This window comes from Megalobrama amblycephala, linkage group LG5, assembly GCF_018812025.1.
Source record: "Megalobrama amblycephala isolate DHTTF-2021 linkage group LG5, ASM1881202v1, whole genome shotgun sequence".
In the NCBI taxonomy this organism is placed as follows: Eukaryota; Metazoa; Chordata; class Actinopteri; order Cypriniformes; family Xenocyprididae; genus Megalobrama; species Megalobrama amblycephala.
Genome location: NC_063048.1, coordinates 4,734,420 through 4,758,464, shown reverse-complemented (window position 1 = coordinate 4,758,464; position 24,045 = coordinate 4,734,420). Strand labels below are relative to the sequence as shown.

Sequence of the window (24,045 nt, the reverse complement as noted above, 5' to 3'; positions counted from 1 at the left end):
GTGAATGACTTCACCTGTTTGAGGACCAGGTCGAACATGAGGATGAAGCAGCCCAGGTTCATGTCGTCGTCATCACAGTCCAGGTCCAGCGCGCAGTTCCCGGCGGCGTGACCGAGGTTCTTGAAGGGGCTGCAGCGCAGCGGGCTGCGGAAAGGGCTCCGGAACGGACTGGGGAACGGGCTCAAGTTATTGTGCTGCCCTCGTCTGCCGGGGTCTGAAACCACACTGACCTATGGAGAAGCACAATCACACCACATTACAGCTGTACAGATGGGTGGACTTCTTAAGAAGAAACACAATATCAGACAAACCAATACAACACACATCTGAGAACGGTTGCCTTTCTATTCATTTAGCAAAACGTATTGCATCAGCTTTCTGCTGTAACAACCGTCTTCACTTAGTGATGAATTTCTTCATTACATGCTCATGTCATTCCAAACCTAATGGTCATAACGCAATTGAAGATATTTTTAATAAAATCTGAATGATTTTTGTTCCGCCATTGAAAGTCTATTCATCCCAAACATTAATCAGATAAAATAAATCCAAATGAATCAAGCGGTTCAATCCGTGTCTTATGTGTTTGGAAGGGCATGATGACAGATGTTTGAACTGTCCCTTTAAGGAGTGGCATCTCTCACCCTCCGGGGTCCTGACAGGTCTGCAGCACGAGCCCTTCTCTGATTGGCCAGTTCCTTCAGTGAGTTCACACCATCAGAGAACATGCTGATGAGCAGCTGCAGAGGAACCACGATATCCAGCTCCGACAGAACCTGAAGAACAAGTGAGCAGAACCCGCTTACACACGCCACTACAGACCAGTGAGAGACACTAACAGGCATCTGATGTCACATTCAAACTCAATTCAATTCAAATCAAGACCATCATCATAGAATAACACAGACACAAATTATGTTAAATCTGTCATACAGTAGGTGTATGGAGTCCAAATGACAGTAAAACCTCAAATCAGCAACAGTCAACTGATTCATAAACAATAAACTAAAAAAGATGTGTGATGTGTGTGTGTGTGTGTGCATTTGTGTGTGTGTGTATGTGTGCAGGGCTCCAGACGCGACTAAATGGTCACATTTTGGACCTTTTCTGCCAATGTGACAAAATTTTGTTGCACTGGTACGACCACCACATTACACAACTGATAAGAGCTGTCATTTCTGTTTCATATGAGAAACATCAAACGGCAAATGAAACGAAAATTAAACAAAACAGTGCTACTCGTTTGAGCTGTGCAGCGCTGGTCTCGATCACATAACACTGCTTAATACACAGCGCTGGGAGATACAGGGAGAAAGCGTTTGTGTTCGAGGCAAAATTAATAATATCACTGTGAGATCTATTGGGAAGCATTCAAATTCAGCACAGAATTCTCTGCTTTTCAAAGTGCTTCACAATTTTTCCAGCACTTAAAAGCTCTACATATGTGATGACACCTTGTTTTGTGTATTTTTTAAATGTTTAATAAATAAAAAAAAAAAACCTCTAAATATTATCCAATTTTAAAGACATTTTTTATTACCACTAGATGGCGGCAGAGGAGCATTTATTGATTACGTAATATATGGAAAAGTAGGAAAAGTCTCATGAAAAACAAAAACTTCAAATTTTAAGTTAATTTTATCTGCATCTCAATTCAAGCTCAGTGCTTTACTGTCAAATTTCCAATGAATAAACATGTAATATTATTAGTAACTGCATTTATTAATGCAAAACAATAGTAATATGATTATATGAATACCTTTATAAATTAAAAATAAAAACAGCACCAGTGCCACTGCTCTCAAATGGAGCCCTGCGTGAGTGTGTGTGTGTGTGTGTGTGTGTGCTCACATGAAGCCATAGCAGCGCTTGCTCTTGCACCGACGCTGGATATCCAGTGAATCTACAGCTGATGAATCCAAACATCTCCTCCATGGAAAAGGGCAGCGGACACAACTCAATATCAAACATCTTACTGCAAAGAGAAACAAAACCAAGTGATCAGATGATAAAACTGATCTCAGAAAAGATCAGTGAAACTTTGTGAGAAACAACTGTGAATAAACACACTGATATGAAGCTCAGATGGAGGGTGATTACGGAAACAGGAGTGTGTTTGGTGTGGAACAGTAAATGTTGTTGGACAGGTGCGTCTGTACCTGAGGACCTCCCGAAACTCTTTGAGCTGATGGTCAGGAACTTCAGTGCGAATGGCCTCCAACCACTCGGGCATGAAGCACTCCCACAGCGGCTGACTGATCACGTTATAGGGAATCAGACACAGGATCCGATTCAGTCCTTCCTTCAGCTGCGTCACCGTGCTGCACGACTTATCCCAGTATCCTCCCACCTACACACACACACAGCTGCTGAAATCACAGAGCACATCAATCATTGCAGTATGTTAGTGATATCGGTGCTCAGTTCACTCACCCTGGCAAACTCCACCGGTTTGGGCAAAAGGCACATGACCATGACGTCAAAGCGCACATCGCACACCGTCTTCAGCCACTTGGTGACAAACTGAGGTTTGAGCTTCTCCACCAGGCTGCCCACCTCATCGTCCATCATGTAGGCGGTGGAGTGGAACCACTGGAAGACCATGCTGACCAGCCGCGCCAGGCTCTCGGTGGGCGTGTTCTCGCTGGGCGTGCACAGACTCACCTGCGCCAATGCAGTTAAACTTTGTTAACAGATATACATTTTTCAACATTCACAGTTAAATCATATTTGCTCTGTTTTTATCTTAATCTGTGCTGTGAATGTGAGTTTAATGAGACAAAAAAACAGCATAACAAAAACATCCAGCATGAGCAGTGAACACAGAATCATGAACAATCCTCCCTCATGAGCCGAAGCTTTAATGCATTAATAAATGCATTATAATCTTTGCAGATTCCTTCTTACATCTGAAATTGGTTGTTTATCATGTGTTTTAATGCATTATACTTTCTAAAGATATTATGGTAACACTTTACAATAAGGTTCATTAGTTAAACTTTAGTTAATGTATTAACTAATATGAACTAACTATGAGCAATATGTTTGTTACTGTATTTACTAATCTTCGTTAGTTAATTAAAATTCAGTTGTTCATTGTTTGTTCATGTTAGTTCACAGTGCATTAACTAATGTTAACATGATTTAAAGGTGCCATCAAACGTTTTTTTACAAGATGTAATACAAGTCTAAGGTGTCCCCTGAATGTGTCTGTGAAGTTTCAGCTCAAAATGCCCCATAGATTTTTTTTTATTATTTTTTTTAACTGCCTATTTTGAGGCATAATTAGAAATGCGCCGATTCAGGCTGCAGCCCCTTTAAATACTCGCGCTCCCTGCCCCTGAGCTCGCAACTCTATAATACATTGTATAAACAAAGTTCACACAGCTAATATAACCCTCAAAATGGATCTTTACAAAGTGTTCGTCATGCAGCTTGTCTAATCGCGTAATTATAGTATTTATTTGGATGTTTACATTTGATTCTGAATGAGTTTGATAGTGCTCTGTGGCTAAAGCTAACATTACACACTGTTGGAGAGATTTATAAAGAATGAAGTTGTGTTTATGAATTATACAGACTGCAAGTGTTTAAAAAATGAAAATAACGACAGTCTTGTCTCCGTGAACACAGTAAGAAACGATGGTAACTTTAACCACATTTAACAGTACATTAGCAACATGGTAATGAAACATTTAGAAAGGCAATTTACAAATTACAAATATCACTAAAAATATCATGATATCATGGATCATGTCAGTTATTATTGCTCCATCTGCCATTTTTCGCTGTTGTTCTTGCTTGCTTACCTAGTCTGATGATTCAGCTGTGCACAGATCCAGACGTTAATACTGGCTGCCCTTGTCTAATGCCTTGATCATGAGCTGGCATATGCAAATATTGGGGGCGTACATATTAATGATCCCGACTGTTACGTAACAGTCGGTGTTATGTTGAGATTCGCCTGTTCTTCGGAGGTCTTTTAAACAAATGCGATTTATATAAGAAGGAGGAAACAATGGAGTTTGAGACTCACTGTATGTCATTTTCATGTACTGAACTCTTGTTATTCAGCTATGCTGAGGTAAATTCAATTTTCAATTCGAAAATGCAAATTCACTTTTTTTGCTTATGGAACAGCAGAAATAAAAATTCATAAAATTTGTGCCGACTGATACTCTGGAAATGCCTCTAAAGACTTTTTTTCAGTACTAATCACACTAAATATGATTACATATTATCGTCCAGCCTAGCTGTTATAAGAGCGTAGAGAGGGTGTTGATGTTTGTGATGTCTGAAGTTTTCAGAAACATGCGTGACATTGTGCTTATGTAACATGTCATCTGACCGTCACACATGTGCTTCTCACCAGGAACCAGATGCCGAACTGACTGAGCAATCTCTGGTCATGTTGGTCGTCCTCTTTGTTGTCAAACTCCAGGTTGTCCAGGGAATGATGGGATGAAGACAGACCCATCTGACGCCGGCGGTTCAGCTCAAACTCCCGCAGCTCCGCATGGATTTCGGCCTCTTTCAGCAGACTGTTAACATTCATCAAATCACTGTGATTTATGCTTATTTATATCGACAAGACATGCACTGAAAATGTGTCTTAAACTAATGTGTCTTATTCACATTCAAGCAAACTGAAATATTTATCAGCGTTGTTGCTGTATATCTGAAAGAAAATATTTGACTGAAAATGCTCTTTGTAAGAGGAGCATATAAAGACTGCAGTAGGTGGCGCCGCACCTGATCACGGCCTCCACGGTGCACACCAGCTCCTCCGCGCCGCACTCGCGCGTGTTGATGGGCGGCGGTGACGTCTGGTACAGATGAGTCTCCGCAGACGCCCCCACCTCACTGCTGTGGTGATTGACGTGGCAACGCTTGCAGTAGCGCACGGGCCGGTTGCCATGGCGACCACAGCAGCCTGCTGAGAAGCAGGTGACGACAGCGCGCCGGACGTGAGAGCTGCAGTTCTGTGCCAGAGAGAGAGAGAGAGAGAGAGAGAGAGAGAGAGAGAGAGAGAGAGAGAGAGAGTGTGTGTTCCTCAGCATTCACCTCAGCACTTCAGTGACAATGAAAGGGAGGCATTTCAATCTAATCAGCCAGGGAGACGTACGCACTGCAGAGGAGAAAAGAAATCGGCGACAGCTCTTCGTTTGTACGTATATTGCTTAGAAATGTGGGAAATGAGTTGAGATGAGATGCACTAGTGCCCTGATCAGCTGATAGTGATGACCCATGACGACACGGACACACGTGACCAAACACACACACATGACGACACAACCATATTCCTCTTACCTTTCTTCTGACATATAGCAGAAATCTCAGCTGTTAGGATGAAATCACGAGGGCATCGTTAAAATACAAGACAATGTGTTTGCTTTGTCATCAACTCTCCTGTTACAGCATTTATTAATCTCAGGTACTGCTATTTTCTACATATGCAAACATTTCAAGCATAAATTTATCATTATGAAGGAACATGAATTATAAATTAACAACCTAAATTAATAAATGATGTAAAAATGTGTTTTTGATAGTTCATGAAACTAATGTGATCAAACTGGACCTTATTATTGGAAAGGGTTACCCAAGATTGACATAACAAACATGCAGAATGATGTATTTTTATGTAGGTTTGGGCTTCAGGTTTATAAAATACTAGAACTCTATGTTATATCCTCACTTTAGACACAACTGATCATTCTGTCATCATTTACCTGTGTGAAAAAGAAGATATTTTGAAGAATGTCTCGGTGCCCAAACAATGAAAGTTAAAATGTTTGGTTACCAACATTCTTCAAAATATCTTCTTTTATGTTCCACAGAGGAAAGAAAGTCATAAAGGTTGGATATGAGTGGAGTTTATTTTGACTGTTATCTACGTGAGTGTGTGCAGATATAGTTCTGTCACTGACCTTGCGGCAGAAGCACATCAACGAGCCACTCTGCATGATCGCTGTGAAAGATCACAAGAAATTCAGGAACGTTCATACAGACATTCTCACATTTCCTTCCTTCTCTATCTGAAGGTCTTATACTAATAATCTAATATTAGCTGAAAAACAGACCTTCTCTTTCTCAATCTGCTAAATAATGCAAATTGTAACAGGCGTGTTGCTATGTTCTCTTGTACTGAGTGTAATACTACTACAAACCACTAGGGGCGCTAGGATGCTCTGTGACTGGTATATACTCAGGTGGGTAATAAAGAAAATCAGATTTGTTGAGCAGAAGATGCATGGCTTAGGTTTTAAGCTCAATTCATTTAAGGAGTATTTTCTTTTTCTACATTTTCTTGTTTGTTTTTGTATTGGTTTGTAATCATTGCACATGCTTTTAAGTTCCCCAGTTCCCCATTCTTCTGAGGGAATATATTCATGTATTACTAAATTGTGTTTTTCATGCAGAAACATTCCTAGCATTATAAGAGCACCTTATAAAAAGATGCCATAACCCCTTTAAGATGAGACAGATACTTGATATTCACGAGCTGTAGTGTTGAAATGATGGCACTCACCCAGCGATCCTCTGGCTGCACTCCTCACAGATGTATAACGGCGGCGGTTTGTCACCCAGTGCGACGGAGAGCGTCGGATCAATACACATCTGAAAGTCACAATCACACCATCAGCGGACAATACAGCAAAACACTCTCCATTCACAATATACAGTCATGGCTAAAGGTTTTGGCAGTGACATAAATTTTGTTTCGCAATGTTTGCTGCTTCATTTGTGTTGTATTCACATTGTTTCAAGATTATTGTGCACAGCGATCAGATGCATTTTAAATTATTGCAAAAAGCTTAATTGGCCAAAATTGGCCCATATCTTACAGTTTTTTTGGCCTTGGCACAAAATGACCAGCTAGCATCATATCATCAACACATTTGAAAGTGTAAATGAGTGCTATCATTCATTAATCAGTCATTCTAATAGGATTATAAGAGCAGATTGATCACTATAAAAGGAAGGAAGAAGTGCTTCCAATCATTGTGTTCTAGTGTTAGCAATGGTTTCCTCCAAAGAAAGATGCGTTTTGCATCAAAATGGCAAGGAAATTGTTGCAAATAATATTGCACCTGAAAGAACCATTTACTGGATCATCAAGAACTTCAGGAAGAGAGGATCAACTGCAGTGAAGAAGCTTCAGGATGTCCCGGAGTGTCCAGCAAGCACCAGGACTGTCAGCGACGGAATCATGTCACCAGTGTTGGGGAAAGTTACATTTAAAAGTAATGCATTACCATATCGTGTTACTCCCTAAAAAAGTAACTATTTACATAATTTAGTTACTTTTTATGGAAAGTAATGTGTTATGTTACTTTTGCGTTATGTTTTCTCACATGGGTTGGTCTTGCTTGTTTGTTTTTTAATAACAAAAAAAGTTCTTTTTTTGGCAAATGTAAACGCCCTTTCATATCATAAGTGAAATGAATAAGCCTCAGGCTGAAGGAAATGCATATTTACACCTGTACAGTAGAGGGCGCTGCTCAAACAAACCTTTCAGTTGTGCTGCCATTCTGGATCGCAGGAGAATGGGGGGAAAAAAATGAAACACAAGTGTGATGTTTATCTAAAGCAGTGGTCTCAAAGTCAATTCCTGGCGAGACACAGCTCTGCACAGGTTTGCTCCAACCCTAATCAAACACACCTGATCCAGTTAATCAAGGTCTTCAGCATTACTTAGGGTGACCATATGCGCCATTCTCCCAGGACGCGTCCTGTCCAGGATTTCTAAGTTGCATAAAATGTCCCAGTTTTGGTTTTGTTTTCATATTTGCGGAAGGTAACGACTGAAAAATAATTTGACCAATAGCATGCATTATACATAATCAACCGATCGTGGCTTGCAAGAAGGCTGGATCTACAGAGAACGGTCAAAGCATTGCAAATACGACAACATTTTAATGCATTGCATGAAGAATGTCAATAAGAACAGTGGCTTGCACAGACCTCTGTGTAGAAATCGCATTCCTAAATCGCGTTCCGGGGGCACTTTCACAATTAAAGAGGCAAGGGCTCAAGCCATTTTAGGCAATTTAGAAATCCTGGACAGGACGCGTCCTGGGAGAATGGCGCATATGGTCACCCTAGCATTACTAGAAACTTCCAAGCAGGTGTGAGTTGAAGCTAAACTGTGCAGAGCTGTGGCCCTCCAGGAATTGAGTTTGAGACCACTGATCTAAAGTCATTTTCGCTTGTTGGTGTGGTTGAATCGGACCATCGAAAGTCAGCAGCAAAGACATTGATTAATAAATTTAAGTATATTTGTGTAATTTAACATTTAATTGCAGGTTTGCGCAATATTCTGAGTTTGCATTTCACCGTTTTTAATTCATTTTGAGAAACACTAAATCTGTTTTTGTGCAAGTGAGATGAGTATGTGTTCACATTTAGTCTAGAACTTGATCATGTTCACACACACAACACCTCTGCACTTACTCACGATTCTCTCAACATGGGGACAGGAGAGCTGTCAGTCAATACATGGAGAAACAAAGTAACTTGTGTTTCTTATTTGAAAAAGTAACTCTGATCTTAAAGTAATGCGTTACTTTAGTAGTTACTTGAAAAAAGTAATCTGATTACGTTCGTGTCACCACCAGTACAGATCTGCTCAACAGTGTGAAGCATCTGCAGCACAGTGAGGCCAAGACTTTTGGACAGCGGCCTGGTGTCAGGAAGGACAGCAAGGAAGCCACTTCTCTACAACAAACGCATCAAGGACAGACTGAAATTCTGGACAGCAAAGTTATTTTCTCTGATGAAGCCCCCTTCCGACTCTTTGAGACACGTGGAAAATCAATAGACTATATGCATGGTTACTTCCTGGCTGTGGTTAAGCCAGCTCGGGCATTTCCGGTGAACTGTTAGCTGTTCATTCTGTACTCGCTGTACATCGACAACCTATCAATGGTTGACTTTTTAATGTTGTATTCATATTTGAATGCAGTTATCACATTTACGTGATTTACCAATAAACCAGTTTTATTGATTGCAATAAAGACGTCGCTATTGGGACCGTTTAAAAACGTTATGACCAAAAACATTATTTGTTCCTCCTTCTGAAATGGTCCCCATTTATAAAACCGAAAGTTTCAAAATGTAGGAAATTCAACATTTGGATAGAAAACAATTATTATATAAAAATAAAATAAAAAATAAAAAAGATAATAATTACCATTTATAACCAGCAGGTGGCGGCAGAGTAGCATTTATTTGTGCATATTATCAGCCATTTCCTCTAATCGTTTCAGTTTTGACTAAATATTAAACATTATAAAATAACTAGGTTTAAAAATACATTTTGTCAATGTGAAGTATGAAGTACTTACAAAATCTCCTGAAAAACAATAACTTTTCTTGTGAATGGAATGACACAGAATGCGAGCACCGCTCTCTCACTTTATAACCACAGCAGCTGTCAGTCAGTGCAGCACAAGATCAATGATTTCAGCACACTTGTGAAAACACACATTTTATTCAATTAATCTAAGGTGCACAATAAATATTTAATTTTTGATTTTTTTTTCCAACACAAAACTGAATTTAGTTGAGGAGGAACACTGAGGTACGCCTTTATTTATTTATTTTTTATGCTCTCTTACGTTTGAATAACTAAATTAATGCTATGCCTGACTATTTAAGTGACTATATTCAGATTATAAACTAAGTATTACACTACTGATGCTCAATACACCAGCAACTGACATCTCACCGGAAGTTTTCCAGCTGGCTTATATTATTGCGGAAGTTCTAAAGAACACTCCATGCATATAGTCCATTGTCCAGAGAAGAACAGGTGAACACTAGCATGAGTCCTGTGTCATGCCTATAGGAAATGCCCCACATATGGGTAGTCTCTCAAATTTTGCCCCAAAACACTGCCAAGAGTAGAGAATGGCATCAAAACATCCTGCAAGAGCAAGTTCTCCCAACGATCAATGAGCAATTTGGTGATGATCTGTGCAGTTTCCAGCACGATGGAGCACCATATCACCATGTCACAATAATGAAGTGGCTCAGAGATCATTACATTGAAATTTTGGATCCGTGGCCAGGATCTTCCCAGATCTTAATCCTAGAGAACATGTTGTCAAGTGGACAAGCAGAAGTTCACAATCTGTGATCAGTTCAAGCACTAATGAGGCAAGAATGGATCGCCATCCGTCAGGATTTGGCCATGAAGCTGATAGCGTGACAGAGAGAATTACAGAAGCTATGAAGAAGAAGAGTCAACACTGTAAATATTGACTCTCTGCATACATTGAATGCTTTTGCCAATTTATCATTGTTTTCCAGTATACCATAGAAACATGTTATAAAATAATCTACAAACACTAAAGCAGCAAACTTTGCAAAACAAAAAAATGTATGTCACTGCCAATACTTTTGGCCATGACTGTATGTGTGTCTCTTTTCATTAATAATGGACAATTTGTTAAAGTAGCAGTACAACAAGAGTTAAGTTTATGGTATTTTGCATCTGTTTTATTTTGAGCATCTTCTGTCTTTTTTGGGGCACTTTTATTGTGATGTAAATTGAGACATTGCTGAGTGAAGTGACCATAAGTATTACTGTATTATTGTAACTATCACTGTGGGTTTGTAATAATCATAATAATTCTTTTACCTCTCTAACAGCTTCAGACTGTTGGTTTGTAACATCTTCTAAAGTAAACAGTGTATTGTGCAGCAGTGAAGTGTGTATCTCTGCGAAGGATCATGTTTACAGCAGTGTGGAGCGGGAACAGGGTCATCAGCTCTGGTAATTGAGTAATTGAATACAGCTCGTCTCTTCCTGCTCTGCTTCTGTGTGTGACTGTACAGAGCAGATGTTTGCAGGGAAAAATCTATCACTCAGTACCCGGGTGTATTTCTGTACTGTTTGCTTTTATTTTGAGAGTATTGTTTCTAGTTCATGTTGTGTCTTAAAGCCTTCATGTTTTCCCAGGCTGCATCTTAATCACACCGATCAGAGTCTCATTCACACAATCCTTCCCTAATAAAACCCACAATCCCACAAAATCCACATTTTTGACTAGATTAAAGCGACAAAAACAACACCTACAACAATCTGAGAGGGGAAGAGTTACAGTACCTTCACAGCCGGCTTATTAATAGAGTTCTGGCACTCGATGTGCTGGCAGTGAATGGGGTTCCAGGCTGTGATGGAAAGCACAAAAACATACAAATAATGTGTTCATTTCAGGAGAAGGTCTGGTGCAGTGATGTCCAGTTTGTAAATGTTAATGGTTCTTTTCTGGGAATCTTTGAACCAGTTCACCAAATCAGACTGAATCAATTGCATCTCTATTCAAAACTGTTAGTCAGTGAACGGTCTCTCGAACACATCCTGAGAATTTGACTCGAAATAATGCAGAGAACTGTGATCTAGAGCTAGTGATGGCTGCTTCTGCAAACGCTTCTTTGGAACAAACCGTTCTGATTCACAAATTCGGACTCCAGGTTCAACAGTTCTCGGGTCAACAGTACACTGAACTGAGAACTGTCTCTGTCTCTTGTCCGAAATGCAGAGAACAGATAACGCTGGATGTATCACCGAAGCGTATGAGATGTACAGTATACCTGGTCAAAACTTTGGAAACATTATGGTGTCTCTTTTGCTAAACAAGGCTGCATTTATTTGATCAAAAATACAGTAAAAACAGTGAAATATTATTACAATTTCAAATAACTGTTTTCTATGTGAATACATAGTAAAGTGTAATTTATTCCTGTGATCAAAGCTGAATTTTCAGCATCATTACTCCAGTCTTCAGTGTCACATGATCCTTCAGAAATCATTCTAATATGATGATTTGATGCTCAAGAAACATTTCTGATTATTATCAATGTTGAAAACTGTTGTGCTGCTTCAAGATTGTTTGGTGAAACTGATGAATAGAAAGTTCAAAAGAACAGCATTTTTTTTTTCAGCCAATTATTTAATGCATTTATTTCTGCATTTATTTAACGAGCCTTTGCTGAATTAAAGTATTTCTTTCTTTCTTTTTTAAATCTTACTTAACCCAAACTTTTGAATGGCAGTGTATTACGATTTCCAAACAAACAAAAAAAAAAAAAACCCTGCAAAATTGAAGAAAAAAAAATCTTTCTTAATGTTTTCAACATTGATAATAATCAGAAATGTTTCTTGAGCATCAAATCATCATATTAGAATGATTTCTGAAGGATCATGTGACACTGAAGACTGGAGTAATGATGCTGAAAATTCAGCTTTGATCACAGGAATAAATTGCATTTTACTACATATTCACATAGAAAACAGATATTTTAATTTGTCATAATATTTCACAATATTGCTGTTTTTATTGCATTTGTGATCAAATAAATGCAGCCTTGTTGAGCAGAAGAGACTTCTTGCAAAAACATTAAAAAACATTAATGTTTCCAAACTTTTGACCTCTACCAGATGTTCCTAATCTATTTGTCAAATAGTAAAACTTAATCAAAACCTAATCAACGTTAGTCAGTCACATTCCCTGAATGAAACACTGTTGACAATAAAATGATGACACCCTAAATTCAGATAACTGAACAACAGGAAAAAAAAACCACCTGAATAATTTACAATACAGGTAAGTTCCTGCGTATGACTTTGCCTGAATTTGCTTGAGCATGTAAACCTTAACACAGAGACAGCCTTGTTTTGAATGGCTTCACTGAAAGGAACTCAACAGGTCTGTGGGAGTGAAGGAGCGTCTCACCTGTGTACTGCAGGCCTCTGTACTCACTGATGGCACCTGGAGGCTTGAGGTTGGGCCAATAATGGAAGAGCATCTGAACCGCCGGAGGTTTGACTTGGGATGGGCCGTACGATATGACGTACAGAAGATCCTTTAAAAACACAGCGATCAATGAGTCAGTGGGAAGTGCTTTTGGAGAGATCTCAAAAAACGAGATGAAGAACCAATCCATACCTTCCATACTTCCTGCTTGTATTTCATGAGACACTCCAAAAGCTGACAGTGGTACACTGAAGACAAGCAGAGGAACATTCACAACATTTAGAGCCCAGAAATCGCTCTGTCCTGAAATGTTACACTGTGATAGTCTGTACCTGGATTTGAAGTGTACTGCATGGCGATCATCAGCATGGAGGAGGCGGACAGATTGACATACGCTGGAACGCCACCCTCTCTTCGAGTCGAACCCACTGCGACACAAAACGCATTTCCTCACTTCAAAGTGCATGATTTCAATTGCTTGCTGCTTCTCAAATACAATACATTCAGCACTGTGTGATCGCTCAAATACTGACTCTGAAGAAACATCTCTCGCATCTGTACAGTCATATATACTCACATATGGCCATGGGCAGGAAGGATGTGCTCAGGTACTCTATGATGTCTTTGTGCAGGAAAGGAGGGAAGGTGGCTAAAGTGGAGATCATGGTGTAGGGTAAAGTGCTGAGAATATCATCACTAAGGAAAGGCAGAAGGCAAGTTGTGGTGTAAAATATGGCCTGCCCCAGATCTGAAAGACAAGCAGATGAACGAATGAGCACCACGTCCCCCGCGAGCGCAAACAGAGATTCATGCACGATGACTTTTAACACTTTGTTTCCTTCAGAATGCATCTAAATTCTGCATAATGAAATACTAGCAGGTGGCAAACACACCTTTTAGTTATTCATACTGTACGAGTTGTTATCCAGTCAAATGTGACTGACAGACGACTGAGATAGAAGAACGCCAAGTTCAGACTCGAGCACAGTGTTGACTGTAAAATGAAAGCAATCAATGGTAGATTTTGAGTTTAGATATGATGCCAATAACTAAAGATCAAGCTGGCTGGTTTTTACTGACATTGTCAATATACGCAGTGTTGGGGAGTAACTAGTTACATGTATCAGAGTTACGTAATTTAATTACAAAATAAATGTAACTTTAATCAGCTACATGTACTTTAATCAGAAAAAAATGTGTAATAAAATTACAGTTACTTATGAAAATGTTAACGATTACAAAGGGGTTACATCTGTAAAAAGCTAGGATATTTTGAATAATATTAATTTGTTTAATGGATTTCTTTCCCAAATTGCATTGACTGCTCTAAAATATGAGACACCAATTTTTCACGGGACACAGAATAGGACACATGCTTATTCGATAGCTGATTAATTTCCTTTTTGAGTTTATGTATATGCTTTATTTTTTATTTTTTTCAAGGCATTGTTAGATGCCAGTGTTTCCTGTCACAGCTATGCAAAGATTTGATTTCAAAAATAGTATCATATCTAATATTTCTTATCATGATTTTAAATCTGTATTTAACCTCAGAACAATCTCAAAGTAAAAAGAGACGCTTTAAAATTTAATTATTATACTCTTAAATCAAGTGATGAAGGATTTTGAAAGTAATCAGTGTTGAGCATTACTGTAAGGATAACCCTGCCTGGTTAAAATGTTTGAAAAAAAAAATTAACAGTTGAAAACATTTCAAATGTTAAATTAGAAATTTAAAAAAGTAATCAAAAAGTAATCAAATGTAATCAGTTACACTACTTATAATAAAGTAATTGGGTCCCACTTTATATTAGGTGGCCTTAACATCAAAAAATAAGTACAATGTTCTTATTGGGTTCATATTGTATTGCAAAACACTTTTGCTGCTATTGAGGTGGGATACGGGTAAGGTTAGGGAAAGCTTTGGTGGTATGGGTAGGTTTAAGGGTAGGGGTAAGGGTTAAGGGATGGGTCAACAGTGTAATTATAAATGTAATTACAGAAATTAATTACAGATGTAATTACATGCAGGTGTTTTTAAAATATAAGTACAATGTAAAAACATGTATGTACACAATAAGTGCATTTTATCAAATTATTAATTTAAATGTAAGTACATAGTAGTTAAGGCCACTTAATATAAAGTGGGACCAGTAATGGAAATAGTTACACTACTTATTACATTTTAAATGGGGGAACTTATATTCTGTTACATTTCCAAAGTAACCTTCCCAACACTGACAAGATGGAACAACCGATTTCTGCTGTTAATCTACAAAATGGTCAAATATTAGCTGATTAATCAGCCGGAGTGATATTTTCAGGGTTTTTTTTTTATTTTTGATTCATTTTCCGAGAAACACGCTGAAGGAATTTAATCCAAGAATGATCATTCTGTCATCATTTACTCGCCCTCGTAGGACATTCTTTCTTCTGTGGAACATAAAAGATATTTATAAGAATGTCAGTAAGCAAACATGACAAACCATGACTTTAACTGAGACATTTCTCAGAATATCTTATTTAAGAAAGAACGACATGATGGTGAGTAAATAATGTCAGAATGATGATTTTTGGGCGAAAACAGCCTTTAACTCTTTCCCCACTCTCGTATTTTTAAAAAGTTTTTAAAAAAGTGCCAGCATTTTTGATAATTTTCACAAAACTTTCATGAACATTTTGTTGTATGCATAACAAACAACAAAAAGCTGAGAAAATCGAGACTTTGTCCGGATCATATTCAGAACGATGATCAAAACACCAGATGGAGTAGATTGAGTCCATCGCTACCCCAAAGCTTCACAGTCATTTCCTCTTCCTGGGTCGATATTTCATTCGGTAATGTTATGCAGTTTTGATTTAAATGCTCTTTGCATTATTTTTACTGCTTCTATCACTTGTTTCTGCTTCTTCCTCACCTGTGTTTTGATCTGGAGATTCTGCACTTTTTCAGAAGATGCGTAATAGCGCCCGCTAGCGTATAACTGTGAAAACATGGATAGTCTGAAAATTCTTTAAATGCCAGGGAAAGACTCTTGATTGTGTTATTATACATGTGCATCAGCAATGCTTCTATCGCTTGTTTTTGCTTCTTCCTCGCCTGTGTTTTGATCCGGAAGATTCGGTTAAAACAGTGAAACATGGTTTGACGGAAAATCCCATCAATGTTTCAATGTTGGGGAAAGAGTTAACAGCAGGCACCTTAGATTCTTAGAACGCTGAGCGAATATGTTTGGCTCAAAAGCAACGTCCATTTAGTTGTAATCCTTATTACGATGAACTCATGTTATAATGGAAATCATTTTCCTACTTCTTTGATACGCTCAGAGACTGATGAAGCTTCTGAGGAAAGGAAGCAGAGCTCGGACTCACCGTGCTGACCGTGCTGCAGCAGGGGCACCAGGTCAAGCAAGGTGACGAGGGTGGCATAGAGCCCCTGATAGTCCAGTGAGGGGTAATCTGAGAGCTGAACCTCCCGACTCTGCTGGGGGGCGCCAGCCCGGTCGGCCGGGGCGTCCCGCAGAACGCTGTAAAGGAGGGATCGAGTAACTGTAGGGTTGATGGAACTGACTTGTGGTCTTAGAGATGGGGTGAGTGGGAATGGCACAGGAAAAAGACACATGGTCATGGGCACGGCCAAATTGGAAGCTTCCTGGCTCTCCTTTCTGCCTGTACGGGACAGGATGCTGCTCCGAGGGAGGGGTGGGGGAGGGAGGGGAACAGGGGAAAAAAAGAGACAACAAAGACACAAAGAAACAGCACATTACATTGAAATGGCTCTACAGAGACAGCGTAAGTAGAAAAGAACCAAAGCCAGATATTCCCCACATAGGATGCAGTGTCTCCACAGACTTTTGGTAGTGCTTCGGATGTGCCAGAATCACCTTTGCACTTGAAATTCGGTTTTGGTTCAGATCGAAACTCAAGCAGCCACGAAACGGGTGCTTGCCAAACATGCAACGACCACTGCATCTCATGCGTATCTGGTGACAAGGAGCAAAAATATAAAAAATGGCATGTTTTCAGTGGCAGCCCCGTACTTCGCCTTTGACGCGCACGCAACGCGTCCTCCGAGCGGCCAATCCCCGGAGGACGAGCGGCGCGGGTCGGTCAGGAGGCCAAAGAGCCGTAGGGGAAATACTGAGCAATGGAGGGGCTGTCAGAGATGAGAGCAATCTCGAAATAATTAGTTTTGAGGACGATACAGAGATGACACTTCAGAAACATGCTTCAGCCAGTAATAAACATGTATGTGAGGTTAGACTAAAAGCTCCCTGGTCACAACACATGTTTATTGCACCGTCAAAAAGAATGTCTGTATGTAAATACATTATGATACTGCCTCAGTATCATTTCAGGGAAGAGAAATAATGGTTCGACAGGCATATGGATATCAATTCTAACAGAAATGTAACTAGTCTACAGCTGGGGAAAACTGTAATGGAAAAGGAATACACTGGTTTCAAAAGCAATGTCTCATGTTTGTGGAGGGATGTGGGGGGTGTTTGTGTCTGCTGTCCCCTGTCAACTTCTACCTCAGCAAAAATTTGGTCTGTGATGGTCTTGGAGGGAGAGGAGAGCGTAGTTGGATGTGCGTTACATAAAACAGGATGGTGTAGTAGTTCTCACACTGTGTCTTATCGAAGCTAAAGGCCCTGTCTGGCTGGGAATGAGAGGTGGTTCAACTGCAGAATGCTACATGAACAGAGTTCGTGACATTTCAAACCCACTGAAAACTACTCAAATAAATCCCTGCATTCTCACAGACAGTATTTCATATACAATCATTGTCAACTCTTAACGACAAAAAGATCCTTTAACACACAAACACTGATAAAAACACAAAACACAAACACTGGACACACAACTGCATATATTGTTGTCAGATGCTAAACTTGGATTCTCTGCATTATCAATCACGTCTTTAAGTGTTAGCAATGCTCCTTCGTTAACTCTTTCCCCGCCATTGGCGGAAATTTCCGCCAATCCATTTTTTCACTGTTATACGGTAGGGGGCGCTATTATGCATTATTCTGAAAGAATACAGAACTTCTGGATCAAAACACAGGTTAAGAAGAAGCAGAAACAAGCTATAAAAGCATTGTTTATGCACGTTGCAGTCTGACAAAAACACGATTTTCTCATCTTTTTGTTCAAAATGTTGCTTTTTTTAATGCAACTTACCCACTTTTTTAATTAAAAAAAACACTACATGAAGCTAGAATAACATTTTTTTGCTGTTGTTGTTGTTAAAAATCAGAGGCTCTGTTCTTTCTTTTGATATACTGCATGTTCAGATATGCATACAACAAAACATTCCATTAAAGTTTTGTGAAAATCATCAAAAATGCCGCCACTGGCCGCCACTTTTTTTTAAAAACGTTGGCAGGGAAAGAGTTAATCCATTGATATGTTAACAATAAACATGAAAAAGTGCTCCTACACACAAGCCTAAATAACATAAACTCATGAGACGAACTGTATTTCAATTCTAGACAATATTCCATAGTTGAAATCTTTGACATTTAAAAGGCACAAATTAAAGACAAACAAAACAACACTCGAGTCAAGACTTTCTTGTTTGAATTGGCAAATCGGTTGTTGTCTTTTTGAACAGTTTATCTATAATGTGTCCTTTGCATTACATTTGACATGATGTTCCTGCATACTGAATTATAATACAGAGCTCTAATGTCTCGGTGCTGGATAAAATACTGACACTAGTTCTGCCTATCATTATAATATTAAAGGGTTAGTTCACCCAAAAATGAAATTTCTGTCATTAATTACTCACCGTCATGTCGTTCCAAACCTGTAAGACCTTCATTCACCTTCCATACACAAATTAAGGTATTTTTGATGAAATCCAAGAGTTTTTTTTTATCCCCCATAGAAAGCAACGTAATTATTACCATCGTTCAAGGTCCAGAAAAGTAGTAAAAACATTGTTAAAATAGTCCATGTGACTACAGTGGTTCAAACTTAATGTTATGAAGTGACGAGAATACTTTTTGTGAGCAAAAACAAAAAACGTACTGCTTTTCTGGACCTTGAATGTGGTAATTGCATTGCTTTCTATGGGGGATAAAAAAAAAAAAACACTTGGATTTCATCAAAAATATCTTCATTTGTGTTCTGAAGATGAACAAAGGTCTTAAGGATGTGAAACAACATGATGGTGAGTAATTAATGACAGAAATGTCATTTTTGGGTGAACTAACCCTTTAAACGAATGCAGTGTTTGTGTTTGCCCTATCTCCAGTGTAGTGCACTTACCTGAGCAGCGTTTGGGAAAAGTATTTCAGAGTGTTTGCAATGTCTGTTCCCGATGGCACTGGGTAAATATTGTGAAGCACACGGTTGTGATACTCTTGCAAGTATCGAATCTTAGAGCCAACTAAACAAATAAAGAGCAAAGTGACACATAATTAACATTCAGTAGTATTCAACAATCCACTGGTTTTGATTGAACAGTAAATTAGTAAATGTTCATCCTTCTGAAACAGCAGCACATTCAAGTCTGTATTTTCACAGCTGAAACATTTTCTAACTTGCTGCCATGTCAAGTTTGTTTTTCCCCATCAGACAGTTTGGGGTGTCAGGTGACAAATGACCACAGTGAACAGAGATCAACACACTTATTCTCATGCTGGGGAAAGATGTTTTTTCATCATGTTATTTTCTGTCTTACCAGGAAAAGATCACTTTGCAATCAAGGAGAATGAAGGAGTATTTTTTGCATTGATGGCTGTAAACAGTCTCACATGGACGACCAAACAAATCTCAATTTAAGTGTCAGAAAATCTGCACAATCTGTACATTTTCTTTATTCACCTTTTGACACTTGAACATGAAATCGCACTCACTGTCCATACATCTGGATGATTAAAATGAGCTTATATGAGAACAGTCATTTCTGTAAAGACAGATCTTAATGATACACAAACAGTACAATGACATTCTAGAGAATTCTGTGCTTTCATATTTGTGCCGCAATGCAAAACCTGATATTGCTGAGTTCAACATGTTCCTGGGTCAACATTTTTGTTGATCCTGGAACAACATTCAAATCAACCAATCAGATTTGAGGGACAATTTTACAGATTATGTCAAGTTTAGGCCTAAAATCATGAATTGGTGCTTCTACATCAGTGTTATCGGAGCGTTATGAATCAGCGTATCGAATCATGATTCGGATTGCGTGTCAAACTGCCAATGGCTGAAATCATGTGACTTTGGCGCTCTGAACAGCAGATTCGACACACTGATTCATAACGCTCCGATGCTTCCTGAAGCAGTGTTTTGAAATCGGCCATCACTAAATAAGTTGTTATTTTGTTTAATTGGCACTCCAAAAATATTCTCGTTGCTTTATAATATTAATATTGAACCACTGTACTCACATGAACTGATTTAAATATGTTTTCAGTACATTAATGGATCTTGAGAGAGGAAATGTCATTGCTCCCTATGGAGGCCTCACGGAGCCATCGGATTTCAACAAAAATATCTTAATTTGAGATCCGAAGATAAACGAAGGTCGTATGGGTGTGGAACGCCATGAGGGTGAGTTATAAATTACATTATTTTCATTTTTGGGTGAACTAGCCCTTTAATGCTGCTTTGAGTTTCTAATAGAGAAGTGACGGAAAAATTGACATCTTTCTCTCTTCTGACTGCCGTTATCAATCGCTCACTACTTTTTTCCTATTTTTGAATGTCATAAATACACTGTTGTTGAGTTTTTCTTTTGCTATTTGTGCAAATGGAAACAAAACATTGAAGTCTTTCATTCACCGCAATAAAAGTTTACCCAACTATGAGGACTTCCGCTTAGCCTATTATTTTATGTAAAAAAGTTACCTAATATGCTCGGAATTTTGTTACATTTTGAGAATACAATTACCTTATTACAGTCAAGTTTTATATTTATTTCGTTTTTACATAATGAGTTACTGCAGGATGGTTTTATCTCATGACAGATCGTACAGCAGTGAAGCACAAACATAAAGTCCTGTATTTACTCTTCATGTCTGCTAAGATTATAGACTATATTATGCTTATATAATACAAGATATAGTCTTATCTTTGACACTTAATTAGATCAATGTCAGTTTGAGCACATATTATCCAACATAAAGTCGAAATCCAGGATCATGAGCACATCAAATCACAGAAAGAGTTCAGGTTCATTGTGTTTGAATGTCCAGCAGTGTTTTATAATGGACAGACTCACTATTGGTCAACAAACAGACGGAGGAAAGCAAATGGCGCCCCCTACAAACTGCTCATCATCATCTTTACCATCATCATCATCATCATCATCATCATAGACATCAACTGTTTCATCTTCAATATGATAATCTTCTATCCTCTTTCCGACACGCGTTATCTTGAAGCTCTGGTGTTTTACACCTCCGTATGTTACTGCATGTAAAGCCATATGTGGGTCAGTTTCCCCTCGCGCACATTCAGACTGTTGCCTTGACAACGCCGCTCCCATTGAGCGCACAGACACCCTTATCAAAACATTACATTATATGCCATTACAGCTATATATGACATGACAGCTAGCTCCATGATACTTACATTGCTCTGCCTTCGTAGACATGTTAGAAAGTGTCCAAGATTCATAGAGCAGGTATGAGAATGTCTCGCGCAGCGGTGTGACCCTCAGATGCGAATGAAAATGAAGCCGTTCAGGTGAAACCAATGAAGCTCAGGAGCGACGAGCCCAAACATCTGCCTATAAAACACCCTCTCAGTGAGAGAAGAGCTCACACATCTGCACATGAAACAGCTGCTCGGTGTGTGCACTGACGCGATGATAACATGAGCTCAGGTTTAAAATCTGAAGGGTTTTTCTGCTCAACTCTCCTTCACTCTGAATGGACTCTTCCGCGTCCAGGCGATGCACGGATCTTCCTCTCGCAGATGAATCAATATTGACTTTAGCGACCTTTATACTTACTATTTCAATAATTAATCTTCTCTATGTTTAATATTTTTGCAACAATTGGGTTAAAAAGATACGCATAGCCTGTTGTAAAAAATATATAGCTAGGCCTATTCTAATGTTGACACCTTATTTAAAAGATTTCACGAGTTCACACTTACAAATAAGTCAGGTAAATAAATTGGTAAACGTATTTGGCGTGCTGTCCGGGGAGAGGGCTCCGAGCTCGGTAATCGGCCCGAACACAGAGTACCCCCCCCCCCCCCTTTTAGATTATATGAAGTAACCCAGAGAGTGTGAGGAGACGGGGTGGTGGAGGGATTCTGGAAACTGTCGAGGATCTTTGGGTGAGTTTTGACTGTGATTATATACAGGCCTGAACTCATGCTGATTGGGTAGATACGTTGATTACAGATTGTTGACAGCTGGTTGAGATGACGTAATCATTAAGATGACGTAATGATTGGGTAGGTTATTTGACTTGTTCCTCCTGAACTACGTTAATGAAACATAATATTTCAGTTCAGCAAATGATCATCTTATTTTTGATATCCTTTTCTGATCAGTTAATCTTAAACAGCCTGACGTGTGAAGAAAAAAAATCGTTCTCAGTGATTTCACATTGCTTTTCCCTCCCTGTTATATGTTTGACACTTTTTTTTCAGTGGTTTTCTAGTGTTTTTGTCTCTTTGGGATCATAATTCTCTTCCTCATTTGGATAACAGTGTCTGCTAAATGAATAAATGTAAAAAGTACACATCCTCTCTTTGACTTTAAATCATTGCATCATCTCTAAACATGGTTTTTAATAAGAATAATGAAGTGTTTTATTTTCTCAGGTCGTGTCAACCTCCTTCATCCCTCATGAAACATTAATGACAGCAGTATTTCATTGTACTGTATCAGTGGGAAATATAAGCCTAACTTCACTGACATCTTGTTTCTCTTTAGAGAAAGAAGCCAATAAGAGACAATGAAGAAAAGAAAATAAGTGAAAAATAATTTTACAAGGTCAATTAATGCAGTAACACAATGTTTTGATTTCATGGTGACTTTACGCTTACACTTAAGGATGCTGTGGGTGGTTAAAGATTAAACATCAAATCAAAATTTTGCATGTGAGAAGTGACATAGCAAAAATGTAACATCAAACATTGCATATCGTACTCGGTTACTAACGTAACCTCGGTTCCCTGAGATACGGAACGAGTACTGCGTATGGGGGGGAAAGTCTCCCTTTTTCCCTGCTACTGAAGCAATAACGCAGTGTAACTGCATCGTCATTGGTTCACTCATAGACAAGTTGTTGAACCAATGACGGTGCGGCATAGCTGCGCGGCCTATGGCGACCAAGCGCGCGAACTTTCCCGCCGAAAGGGGCGGGGTAATGGGCTATATAAGCGAGCGTTTCGCCATCAGGCCATATCGACTGAAGCGACAACACTGAGTCACAGCCTCATGGCAAGTAACGCAGTACTCGTTCCATATCTCAGGGAACCGAGGTTAAGTTAGTAACCGAGTATGTTCCCTTTCGATACTTCACTCGTACTGCGTATGGGGGAACGAATTCAACCGCGCCATGCCACGGCTGGGAAACGACAAGACTTGACCGGACGCCATAAGGGGGACCAACGGACAAGTGAAAGGCCGAAGCCGCCTTTACCCTGTTACACTACAAAGGAGAGAACTCCTTGGTTGTGCAAAAAGCGGAACACGTAGAGGCCGCAAATTTACACTGAAAGGACCAGGGCTTGCAAGGTCGGAACGTCCGACTGGTAGAACCTGACAAAAGTGGACGGCGAAGACCAGCCGGCCGCCTCACAGATGTCTTTGATAGAGACTCCACTGGACCAGGCACACGACGAAGCCATGCCTCTAGTGGAATGGGCTCTAACTCCGATGGGGCAAATTGCGCCCACAGAGGAGTAACAGAGAGCTATAGCGTCGACAATCCATCGTGAAAGACGCTGCTTTGAGACCGGAGACCCTTTGGTGCGGCCACCAAAACAGACAAAAAGCTGATCAGACTGCCGGAAAGGCTGTGATCGCTCGATATAGACGCGTAAAGCCCTGATGGGGCATAATGATTCCAACTCTTGCTCGTCCGACGAAGGGGGAAGCGCAGAGAGTGAAATGACCTGTGCTCTGAACGGGGTTGAGAGCACCTTGGGAACGTAGCCAACCCTCGGTTTCAGAACGACCGCTAGATGCAGTGGCTCGAAAGGAGGACCTTTAAGAGCTCTGAGGACCAAGGAAAGGTCCCAGGGGGGAACGGTGAGGGGTCGAGGAGGATGCAATCGCCTGGAGCCCCTCAAAAACTTT

At 39.5% G+C, this 24,045-nt stretch overlaps 1 protein-coding gene across 1 annotated transcript in view; it reads right to left on the bottom strand.

Moving 5' to 3' along the window:
* Positions 1-21,948, bottom strand: part of LOC125268301 (protein unc-79 homolog) — a 56,922-nt gene extending 34,974 nt beyond the window's left edge. The window contains 18 exon segments of the mRNA XM_048190377.1: positions 15-230; positions 645-776; positions 1,852-1,975; positions 2,160-2,350; positions 2,434-2,664; positions 4,370-4,541; positions 4,753-4,984; positions 5,314-5,340; positions 5,931-5,971; positions 6,533-6,621; positions 11,117-11,181; positions 12,747-12,876; positions 12,960-13,015; positions 13,100-13,195; positions 13,345-13,515; positions 16,140-16,453; positions 19,044-19,164; positions 21,357-21,948. Coding sequence (XP_048046334.1) covers positions 15-230; positions 645-776; positions 1,852-1,975; positions 2,160-2,350; positions 2,434-2,664; positions 4,370-4,541; positions 4,753-4,984; positions 5,314-5,340; positions 5,931-5,971; positions 6,533-6,621; positions 11,117-11,181; positions 12,747-12,876; positions 12,960-13,015; positions 13,100-13,195; positions 13,345-13,515; positions 16,140-16,453; positions 19,044-19,164; positions 21,357-21,378 — 2,430 coding nt within the window. The 5' untranslated portion in view covers positions 21,379-21,948.
* Between the last annotated feature and the right edge of the window lie 2,097 nt (positions 21,949-24,045).